Source organism: Elephantulus edwardii, unplaced genomic scaffold (genome assembly GCF_000299155.1).
Source record: "Elephantulus edwardii isolate Elephantulus edwardi_28Jun2011 unplaced genomic scaffold, EleEdw1.0 scaffold00082, whole genome shotgun sequence".
NCBI classification, from domain to species: Eukaryota; Metazoa; Chordata; class Mammalia; order Macroscelidea; family Macroscelididae; genus Elephantulus; species Elephantulus edwardii.
In genome coordinates this window covers 6,687,131-6,699,146 of record NW_006399832.1, presented here as the reverse complement: position 1 = coordinate 6,699,146, position 12,016 = coordinate 6,687,131, and the positions used below count along the sequence as shown (strand labels likewise).

General features: G+C 38.1%; 1 protein-coding gene across 1 annotated transcript in view; it reads left to right on the top strand.

The window, feature by feature from the left end:
* The window catches only part of DHFR (dihydrofolate reductase), a 29,037-nt gene extending 25,016 nt beyond the window's left edge, over window positions 1-4,021 (top strand). Inside the window, exon 6 of the mRNA XM_006889856.1 lies at window positions 3,943-4,021. Within this exon, the coding sequence (XP_006889918.1) occupies window positions 3,943-4,021 (79 nt within the window). The remainder of the gene's footprint in view (window positions 1-3,942) is intronic.
* The last annotated feature ends 7,995 nt before the right edge of the window (window positions 4,022-12,016 follow it).

Here is a 12,016-nt window from a genome sequence, read left to right as displayed (position 1 = left end):
GGAAAAGAAATGTATACTGCATTGAAACAGATAAGGGAGAGAACTGTTTAAAAGGAATATGTATATGATTAGGTATTATTTTCATGACAAGATTCCAGAAAAAAAAAGATGCATAGTAAAGTGGACTTGGGAGAGTGGGGGATGGTATAACAATGAAAGAATTATTTTTTTTCTTTTAAAAGAGAAAAGCAAACTGGGTGGGAGAAGGTGTGCAGGGAGGAAAATGTGCAGCAATGAATAAATGAGAAAAAAATGAAATGGGAAGAATAGCTGTAAGAAAACAAAAAAATATATTTACTATGAGTAAATTCACGGTACAAAAAAAAAAAACCAGGGATGGCTGAAGTAGTTCAGGTAAAAGGTAAAAACACTTGGATTAAGAAAGGACAGGAAGTCCCTCAACAAGATGAATTGATACGATTTTCTGTTGTGGTGGGTTTAGATGTGTCAGGGATAAGGAGGATGACACGGGATAGAATAGGGCTTGTAGCTGTTGTTCATAGAGTCACTATGAACCCTCTACCCTACTCAACCCAACGACACTTAAAAACAGTGTTAATAGAAGAAAAGAGGTTATAGTTCCTCCATTATGTATTTGAAGTGTTAACACGATACTTCCCAATTTTGGAAATTCAGAACATTTTCCTATAAGCACTTTTTAGCTTTTGACTGTGGAGAACAAATGTAAGAGAGATTGATTATTTCAACACTTTTAGACCAGCTTTCTTTTAAAAGATCAGCACATTCTTTTAAATGTTCTGTTATAGCAAGTCATTATTCTTGGAGTGCAGGTTTGTATTTTGACATGCCCACTGCAAGAACATTCAGAACAGTAAATGCATGGCCAAGCTGAAGAGTCATAGTCTTTAATCAAATGAAATACGTGACTGATTTTCTTTAACTTTTAAATAAATCTAAAGAAAATTGGAAATTTCAAGAACTCTTTGAGATCTCTAAAGTGTAGGCTTTTGATTATTATAGTCTTCAAAACTGAAACTATTTTTGCAAAGCAAATATCACACTTAACCTTTATATGGTTTATTTATGAAAAACTGAGCTATTGCCTTTTGTTACACCTTTATGTATTTTCTCTTGTACTACTTGGACTGAGGATTCTGGCACTCTGAATATGAATCTCTACTCTCCTCATTTCTCTCTCTTTGTAACTAACCAGAATAGATTACTGTCTGAACCAGTTTCATATTAAATACCTTTTCTACTCCTGTTGTTTCAGTAGCTGTGACCTGTTGTTAAATGCCATCCAGTCAGCTCTGACTCATCGTGGCCCATGTACAACTGAACCTACAGCTGCCCGGTTCTGCACTATCCTCACAGTCACTTCCATGCTTGACACGGTCACAAGCACCGTGTCCCTCTGTCTCATTGAGGGGCTTCGTCTTTATCATTGACCCTCTACTTCCAAGACTGATCTGTTTGTTCTTTTGGCAATCCATGATAAATTCAGTATTCTTCACTAACACAATTCAGAGGGTCCAGTTCTTTGGTCTTCTTTTTTCATTGTCTATCTTTCACAAACATAAATGGCAATTGAAAATATTATACCTTGAGTCAGGCACCCCTTAATCCTCTAAGTGACATGCTTACTCTTTGGGACCTTGAAAGGTCTTTGGCAGCAGTTTTGTCAGATGCAGTGTGTCTTTTAATGTCTCAGTTGCTTTTCCATGGCATTGATTGTGAATCTAAGTAAACTTCAGTCATTTTTTGTTTACCATGATGGTGTTCACTGGTCCAGTTGTGAAAATTGTCTTGTCCGTTATAGAGGTATTGAGGTGTGAGGGTGAGGGTCAGCTAAGGAGAAGAGGACCCTCAGCCAGATGAATTGAGACGGTAACTGCTGCAGTGGGCTGTTGTGTGTGAGTATGGTGCAGGACTAGGTTCAGATCTTTTTGTTCATAGGGTCGCTAGGAGTCGTACTTGTCTCAATGGCACTGGACAGTAGCAGTTGAGGTATGAGGGATCTCTGATGGCATAGTCACTAGGAAATTACACTACTAATCCAAAAAGTGGTGCCTCTGTTGCTCCAAATCCACAGCTGCCTCCTCAGGAAAAATGTGGACAGTCACCTCCCGTGTCTTGGACACCTTCAGTAAATCTTACTGCAGAGTCAGCTATGAGTCACTTCTGATTTGACGGCGATGAATTTGAGATTTTATGTTTGCGTTTTTTATGTTTCTGTTTAATCTATAGTGAAGGCTATAATCTTTGAAAGTTATTAGTAAGTCCTTTAAATCTTTACCTTCAGCAAGTCATCAACACGTCATGGATTGCTAATAAATCTTCATCTAATCCTAATTTCACATTCTTTACATGCATAGAGTCCAGCTTCTCAGATTATCTGCTTAGTTTACAGACTGAACTTTTCCTGGTTTTGAACCATGCTATATTTATTCCTTTGTTCTGTTCAAATGACAGTTTCTCGGTAGATGTATGTCATCGATAATTTGTTATGACTCTTTAGGGTTTGTTTGTTTGTTTGTTTGTTTGTTTTAACAACAGGACTTTTCTAGGCCTAGCTTTTAGAGTTAACCTCTTGATAATTAGCTCTTGTCTACTTAAAAGATAAATCTTGACACTTTCTGACTCATCATAAATTAGAAGTATGGTCTTAAACATCCCCTACAAAATTATTTCTTTAGAAAGGTAGGTGGTTGGGAGAAGGAGTAGACTCCGAACAACCTAAAAAATGATAGAAAGAAACATGAAACATCTCTTCTAAGTACAATTTTTTTTCTTTTTATTTTAGAGAGACAATACCCTTTTCTTACATATTATTATGCTATCAGTGCTTATGGTCTTCAGTTTTATTTTTTTAATCAGAATAGCATTATCTCTCACTTGGCATAACTCAAAATGATGTTGGAGAGCCTATTACTGAATAGCCTACAAAGAGTTTAGAAAATAGGGAGGAAAAAAACAATATCCATGGTATTAGTTTGCCTCACTTTTGTGGAACTCTCTATGTATTAGACACAATGCTAAATGCTTTGTCAGGATAATAATAAGCAGGCTGAGAAACTGACACAGCAGGGCCAGAGGCAAACACTGGTTTGACTGTAATTAGTGTCCCTAATCAAATGGTACTGAAATTTAGCCTGAGCCATATGAGAAGAATACCATGAGTAGTAGCCAGATGGTAATGATGTAGGCTAGAGTAGGCAGCTCTGGTGGCTTAGGGATAAAAAGCTGTGCTGTCTACCCAAAGGTACATGGTTCAAATCCAGCAGCTTCAAATGAGAATGATTGGCAGTCTCCCTCCTCCTGCACAATATATGGCCTCTGAAAACCCACTGTAGGGTCTGACACAAGTTAGTTCCCAGTCAGTGGTATACAACAGCAACCTTATGGCCTCTAGTAGAGGACCTAAGATTTTAATTAGAAGCCGGAAGGATCACGTATCTACTTTAAGGGGTAGAAAACAATAAGCCACATTGGGAAATTAAAGCAATTAAACAGAAGTTAATAATCTCTTACCATGCACAGCAGATTGCTTCTGTTTTGCTTTAAACCGGCAAGGGATCTGTTTTGGTTTGCTTTTGCCCATATAAGAAATTTGATACCAAGACCTTGGAAAAGTTCTTAAGAAATTTCATTTTAACTTGGGTAATAGAGTGGGATGACCCAAGAGAAACCAATAACAACGTATTAGGGGTTGGAAGAGAATTCGGAATTAGGAAAAAAGGAGAAGGAGAATTTACACTTTTTATTTTCTAATCATCTATATATCTAAAATTTTTTTCTTTTCCTTTTTGAATCTCTTATATTGCATTAAAATCACCTAACTTAATAGTGGCTTAACTTGGTGAGCAAAAAAAGAAGAAAAACTTAAAATTTTATACATTCTCGATGCCTTTAGACCGAGAGTCAGAAGAGTTTTGTTTCTCGTTGACATATTAATTAATTACATACGTTTTTTTTTTACAGGTACCCAGGTGTTGCTTCTGATATTCAGGAAGAAAAAGGCATTAAGTATAAATTTGAAGTATATGAAAAGAAGGATTAATATGAAGACATTTTCTGATTTATTTCAAGTTGTTCTCTTCAAAACATTATGTATTAACAATAGAAAAAAAGACTTTGTTGACTTTAGATCAGAATTTAGTAATTGTTTCTAAGCTGAGTTTTTTTGGTTGATTTTTTTCCTCCATAAACCTTAAATAGACTTAAATCTCTCGATTTAAGTTTGGAAAAGATTTCTTGCTATAATTACATAAATGCCTTCTCCTCAAGGCCTTTGATTGGGCTGTACCTGGGGTAACATATTTGCCAAGACAACCAAGAAATGAGAGACTCCTGCTAACATCAGTTGAAATCAGGGTCCATAAAGATAGAAGCTAAATTGATTAAACCAAATGTTAGAAATCCATTATAAACAGAAGGACTGCAACTCAGATTTTAAAAGAAAATTGTATCAAAATGAGTACTGTGGATTATTCTGGGTGTATCACACATCTGATAAAACTTCTGTTCACTCAGGTTATCAATGATTTGAGAAATCATGTTCAGTTGGGACAATAAAGAGACAGGTAGGAAACTTACCATTTGATGGTTAAAAGAGAATACAAGGTCTGAGACCTTTAAAAATTCTGTTTCTATTCTTCTGTGAAATCCCATGGAATGTCTCAAGGATAGAACAAAAATAGACTGCTCTTTTCAAAAATAAAAGAAATCTAAAAGCAAGCATAATTACTTAAATTAAAAATTCAAAGAAGTAAAGAATTAAGGACAGATATTCCTAGGAACCAAGATTACTAAATTAGAAAGTAAACTTCACAAAATTTAAAAATCAAAATTGGAAATTTTTTTTACCCACTATTTGGCAAAGATTGACTATTATGGTTTCCAAAGAATTAGCATTTTCTGTACTTTAAATTGTTATGCCATCTTAAAGTGTAAATTCACAAAATCAATTTAAAGTTCACAATGTTCTAGACTAGAACATAGAAATTCATTCTGAACAAAGACATGAGCTTGACTATTACATCTTTTTTAAAATTATGATTTTAGTAAAGGTTTATAGAAAGGTTGGGTGTTCATTCATTCATCAGTATACATTTTCTTTCCCTCTCTTCTCCCCTCAGTTCACTCTGTAATGCACATCTTGTTCCTGATTGTTATTGTCATACATGTAATGTCTACTCACCATTCCTTTCAGGTAATCAATCCTCTTCACCTATTCCAGTGCAGTGTTCATTATCTGCCCATTCTTTTCCTCTTCTCCCTCCCACTTGCAGCATTTTTAATCTTGAAAATTGCCAAAATGTTGATCAATAAAAAATGACCTTATACAGTTTAATATTTTGCAAGTTGCAAAGAATGAGGTACTGACAGAAAATAACAATGATTGCAAAGTGAAAGAAGCAAGTTGTGTACAATACTGAGGATTTTTAATAAATAAATTTTAATGAATTATGTATAGAAAAATATTGTGTTGCTATTGGAAATAATTAGTTTCCATTTTCTTCGCTGGATATTTTTAATATGATTGTTGTAGTTAAATGCCATTGATTCAGCCACCATTTATAGCAGTCCTATGCACGATGGATCTGAACTTTGTCCAAACCTGTGCCATCCTTATCATCTCTGACACACTCGTGCCCACTATTATAGTCACAGCATCACTCCATCTCATTCAGGGTCTCACTCACCTTGGACCCTTTCAACTATTATGTCCTCACTCAAGACTGGACCTTCCTAACAGCATATCCAAAGTATGTGAGATGAAGTTTCACTATCTTTGCCTCCAAGGAGCACCATTTTCAAGACATGCTTATTCTTTTGATGGTCCATGTGATAATTCAGCACTCTATTTCAACACAACTCAAAGGCATCAATTGTTTTGTCATGCTTATTCATTTTCCAACATTCCGATGTAACTGAAGAGATCATGGCTTAGGTCAGGCACACAGTCTTCAAGCTGACATCTTTGCTCTTAAACACTTTGGAGAAGTGTCTGACAACAGACTTTCCCAGTGTCTTTTTATTTCCTGGCTGCTGGTACCAAAGGTGGTGGTTATGAATCCAAGCACGATGAAGTCATTGACAATTTCTATCTTTTCTCCATCTAGCATGATGTTGTCTGTTGGTCCAGTAGTAAGGATTTTTTATTTCTTTTATCCTCTGCAGCAAGTTCTTCAAGTTCTCCTCACTGTGTATAAGCAAGGTTTTGTTATCTGCATGATGTAGGTTGTTGATTAGGATTCCTCTGATCCTGATGCCACATTCTTCTTCCTATAGTCGAGCTTCTCTAATAATTTGTTCTTTGGATACCTGGCCAAGAGAGATCGGTCTTTGGAGAAGGATATGACACTTGGCAGGGTGGACAGGCGGCACAGGAGAGGAAGACCCTCGATGAGATGGATTGATACAGTAACTGGGGCAATGGGATTTGGTGTGTCAGAATTAGACTGGCTCAGGACAGGGAATGGTTCAGAGCTGCTGTATATAAGGTACATACATCGCAGATACTCAATGGCAAATAACAATAACATACTGTGACAGGTTTGAAAGCAGGAGTGGCATCCACTTCCTAAATAACATGCCTCCAAATACTATGAACTTTGTTAAATGTCGATAGTTGTAGAGGAACTTCAGGCCTTTTGTTCATAGGCTTGTTATGTGTCATGTTCCACTCAAAGGCAATCAACCACAACAATAGCATAAAGATTAAAAACAGGAAGAAAAGAGATAGTCTTGGTGCACACTTCTCTGATTTTAAACTATGCAGTGTTCCCTTACTCAGTTCTAAAACTTCTTGGTTTAGGTGTAGGTTTTGCAAGAGTGCAATTAAGTATTTTGGGATTCCCATTCTTCTCAATGTCAACCATAACTTGTTATTATCTACACAATCAAATGCCTTAGTGTAATCAGTAAAACACAAATAGACGTAGTTCTTGTATTCTTTGCTTTCAGCCAAGTTTCATCAAACATCAGCAATGACATCTCTAATGTCCTGGCTCTTCTGTTTAGTCTGTCTTGAAGTACAATGTTGTTAGTACTGGATAGTATCCACACACATTCAAGGCAGACCTGTTAATACAACAATTATGCATACAACTGTATGCACCAACATCTAAAGCCAGTGATGAGGAAATTGAGTGTTTCTACCAACTTCTGCAAATAGAAATTGACCAGACATGCGATCAAGAGACTAATAATTGGTGAATGCAGTATAAAAGTTGGAAGCAAAGAGGAACTGGTAGTCAGAAACTATGGACTTAGTGACAGAAATGAGGCTAGAGAGCAAATTGAATATTTTGTAACCAATAATGTATCCATTGCAAATACCTTTTTAAACACAAATGGAACCATGCACATGATGGACTACACAGGAGTCAGACTGACTACACTTGTGGAAAGAATCTTTGGAAAAGATCAAGGTGATGTGTTGTTATGTGCTGTTGAGTCGCTTGCAACTCAGTGACCCTATGTACAACAGCCCTAAACCCTGCTCTGTCCTATGCCAATCGCACTGTCTCCAACACACCCACCCCAATTATCCTAGTCACTGAATCAATCCACCTCATAGAGGGTCTTCCTCTCCTGCACTGTCCCTCCACCCTCCCAAGCATAATATCCCTCTCCAAGGACCAGAACCTCCTTGCAACATGTCTAAAGTATGTCAGATGAAGCCTGAGAATCCTGGTTTAACCCTCTCAGGATGAATCTGTTTGTTTTCTTAGCAGTCCATGGAACATTCAATACTCTTCTCCAGCACCACAGCTCAAAGGCATCAATTCTCCTTCTATCCTCCCATTGTCCAACTCTCCGATGCATAGCAAGTGATTATAAAGACCATGGCATGTATCAGGCGCACCTTCGTCTCCAGAGAGACACCATTCCTCTTTGGTACCCTGGAGAGGTCCCTAACAGCAGACTTTCCCATGGCAATACATCTTTTAATATTCTGGCTGCTGATGCCAAGAGTGTTGACCGTGGAGCCAAGTAAATTTAAGCTGTGAACAATCTCAATCTCTTCATCCTGATGCTGCCAAATGGCCCAGTGGTGAGAATCTTCTTGATATTGAGCTTCAATCCATACTGAAGACTGCAGTCCTTGACCCTCTGCAGCAAGCGCTTCAGATCCTCCTCAGTTTCAGCAAGCAGGGTTGTGTCATCTATATAGCACAGATTGTTGATGGATCTTCCACCAATCCTGATGCCACACTTCTTTCTCCTCATAGAGCCCACGCTCCCAGATAATCTGTTCTGTATATAGGCTGAAAAGGTATGGAGATAGGACATATCCCTGGTGACACCCCAGTTTTGAACCATGCATTATTTCCTTGCTCTGTTCTGACAACTGCATCTTGGTCCAAGTATACATTTTGCATTAGCACAATCAAGTGTTCTGGGATTCCCATTCTTCTGAGTCAGCCACAGTTTGTTATGATCCACACAGTCAAACACCTTTACATAGTCAATGAAACAGATATATATTCCTCTGGTATTCCCTGCTTTCAGCTAAGATCTATCTAACATTAGCTACAATATCCCTTGTACCACGACCTCTTCTAAATCCAGCCTGCACATCTGGCAGTTCTCTGTTGACATATTGTTCCAAACGTTTTTGGATAATCTTCAGTAGAATCTTACTTGCATGTGAAATCAATGATACTGTTCTACAGTTTCCACACTCTGTTGGGTCACCCTTCCTTGGAATGGGAACAAATATAGATTTCTTCTGTCAGTTGGCCAAGGGGGTAATGATGAGAAGTCAAAAACCAGGCCAGATCCTGACTGGAACAGACTATCAGTTGCAGGTTCAAACAGACTGAAGAAAATGAAAACAAGCCCACAAGAACCAAAATATGACCTTCAGTCTATAAAATATTAGGACTTGTGAAACTATTTAATCTTAGTACAAGGATTTATTTAAGATAATAAAGTACAAATACAACAAATCAAAGGCCTCAATTCTTCTATTGTTATCCTTATTCCCACAACAATGAATGAATGAAAACCCAAAATCTCTGTAAATGTTCACTAAAACTAATAAAATTTAATAATAATTTTAAAAAAAAAGATCATGCTAATGTGAAACCTATACTTGGACCAAGTCTTGTAAAATTGGTCTGGTTTTTACAAATTCCCCTAGTTTCTACTTATCTGGAAATGTCCTAATCACACCTTCACCTTTGAGGGACAATTTTATTGAGAATATAGTCCTTGGTTGGCAATTATCTCCTTTCAGGATTGCCTATATGTCTACCCACTGCCTTCTTGCCTGCACGGTTTCTTATAACAAGTCAGAGCTGAGCCTTATTGGTCCTCCATTTCCCCTGAGATACTTTCTTTCAATAGTCTTTCTTAGTCTTTAGTTTTGAAAATTTTGATTATGTCTTAGTATATTTTTTTAAGCTCTGTTCAGTTTAGGGTTTGCTTAGCTTCCCCTGAAGTCTTCTAAAACCCCAAACAATAGTTTAGCTTAACTAATCAAAACCATGTCTTGAGTTTCAAACTCTTTTAAGAAGTATGTGAGGCCAACACTTAAATGTGCTCATGAGAACATGACCATAGACAAAGAGACAGTTGTTTAAACAGAACATGGGGAATCTTCATCAGGTAAAATCAGGAAGTATGTGCATCCATGATGCATCCTTTCACTACACTTACTCAGTCTCCATGCCAAGCAAATAATCTGAGAAATTAGATTATCTAAAGAATTTGTGCAGGGCCAGGCAGTGGTTTCATTCCGTTGTACACAGAGTCTCTATGTGTCAGCATTGACCTGATGGCACCTAAAAACAATATGGGTTCAAAGTGACAACAGAAAATCAAAAGATTAGGTAAGAATCGTGCTGGGCAGTAGTTTTATATTAATGAGAGAAATAATTCAGGAAATTAAGGTAAAAATGGTGCGCAACTCAAAGAATGTAGTCAAGATCACTTAATTGTGCATGTACATATGGTTGGATTGTTGTGTACTTTGTTGTGTATGGTCTCAAAAGTAACAACAGAAGAAAATAAATTGATCAGGAAAAAAGTTCAAGGATAAGGGTGAAAAAAAGTTTTTTTAGACAAATCTCAAAATGTTACTGCCATGTTCTTTGTCTTAAAAAGATATCATAGGAAATGTTGCGGCAAAATGAGTTGTTGTTGTTGTTATGTGCCATTGATTAGCTTGCGACTCATAGTGACCCTATGTACAACAGCCCCAAACTCTGCTCTGTCCTGTGCCAATCTCACTGTGTCTGACACACTCATCCTGATTGCCCCAGTCACGGAATCAATCCATCTCCCAGAGGGCCTTCCCCTCCTGCAGCTGCCTTCCACCCTCCCAAGCATGATGTCCCTCTCCAAGGACCAGTCCCTCCTTACAACATGTTCAAAGTATGTTAGACGAAGCCTCAGAATCCTTGCCTTCAAGGAGCCACCCAGTTTAACCCTCTCCAGGATGAATCTGTTTGTTTTCCTAGCAGTCAATGGTACCCTCAACACTCTACTCCAGCACCAGAGCTCAAAGGCATCAATTCTCCTTCTATCCTACCTAGTCATTGTCCAACTCTCTGATACATAACAAGTGATTGCAAAGACCATGGCCTGTATCAGATGCACCTTTGTCTCCAGAGAGACACCATTGCTCTCCAGAACTTTGGAGAGGTTTCTAACAGCAGACTTTCCCATCACAATATGTTTTTTGATCTCCTGGCTACTAGTGCCAAGAGTGTTGACTGTGGAGCCAAGCAAACTAAAGCTGTGAACAATCTCTCAATCTCTTTACCATCCATCCTGATGCTGCCAATTGGTCCTGTGGTGAGAGTCTTTGTCTCCTTGACATTGAGCCTCAATCCATATTGGAGGCTGCAGTCCTTGACCCTCTTCAGCAAGCGCGTCAGGTCCTCCTCAGTTTCAGCAAGCAGAGGTGTATTATCTGCATAACGCAGATTGTTTATAGATCTTCCACCAATCTTACACCACATTTCTCCTCATAGAGCCCAGCCTCCCGGATAATCTGTTCTGCATACAGGTTGAAAAGGTATGGAGACAGGACACATCCCTGGCATACGCCCTTCCCAATTTTGAACCATGCAGTGTTTCCGTGCTCTGTTCTGACGACTGCCTCTTGGTCCAAGTATAGGTTTCGCATTAGCATGATCAAGTGTTCTGGGATTGCCATTCTTCTCAGAGTCAACCACAGTTTGTTATGGTCCACACAGTCAAACGCCTTTGCATAGTCAATGAAACACAGATATACATGTCTCTGGTATTCCCTGCTTTCAGCTAAGATCCATCTAACATTAGCTACAATATTTCTAGTACCACGACCTCTTCTATACCCAGCTTGGACTTCCAGCAGTTCTCTGCTGATGTGCTGTTCCAGTCATTTTGGATAATCTTCAGTAGAATCTTGCTTGCATGTGAAATCAATGATATTGTTCTACAGTTTCCACACTCTGTTGGGTCACCCTTCTTTGGAATGGGAACAAATATAGATCTCTTCCAGTCAGTTGCCCAAGTGTTGCTCTCCAGATTTCTTGGCACAACTTGGTGAGCACATCCAGGGCAGCATCTGTTAGCTGAAATATGTCACTTGGTGTACCATCTATTCCCAGGGCCTTATTTTTTGCTATTTCCTTCAAAGCAGCCTGAACTTCTTCCTTCATCACCATAGGCTCTTGCTCATATGTTGTTTCATGAAATTCTTCTGTGTCTGCCAATTCCTTTCTATACAGTGACTCAGTATATTCTTTCCATCTTTTTTTTAATATTTCCTGGATCATTTAATATTCTGCCTAAAGCATTCTTGATTATAGCAACTCAAGGTTTGAATTTGTCCATTTCCGTGAGCTTAAGAAATGCTGAGCGAGTTCTGCCCTTTTGATTTTTGACTCCAACTCCTTGCACATTTCATTGTAATATTTTACTTTTGTCATCCACGCTGCCTTTTGAAATCTTCTATTCAGCTCTTTAATATCTTGAATTCTTCCTTCTGCTTTGGCTTCTCTGCGCTCCAGTGCAATTTTCAGAGTCTCTTCTGACATCCATTTTGTTCTTT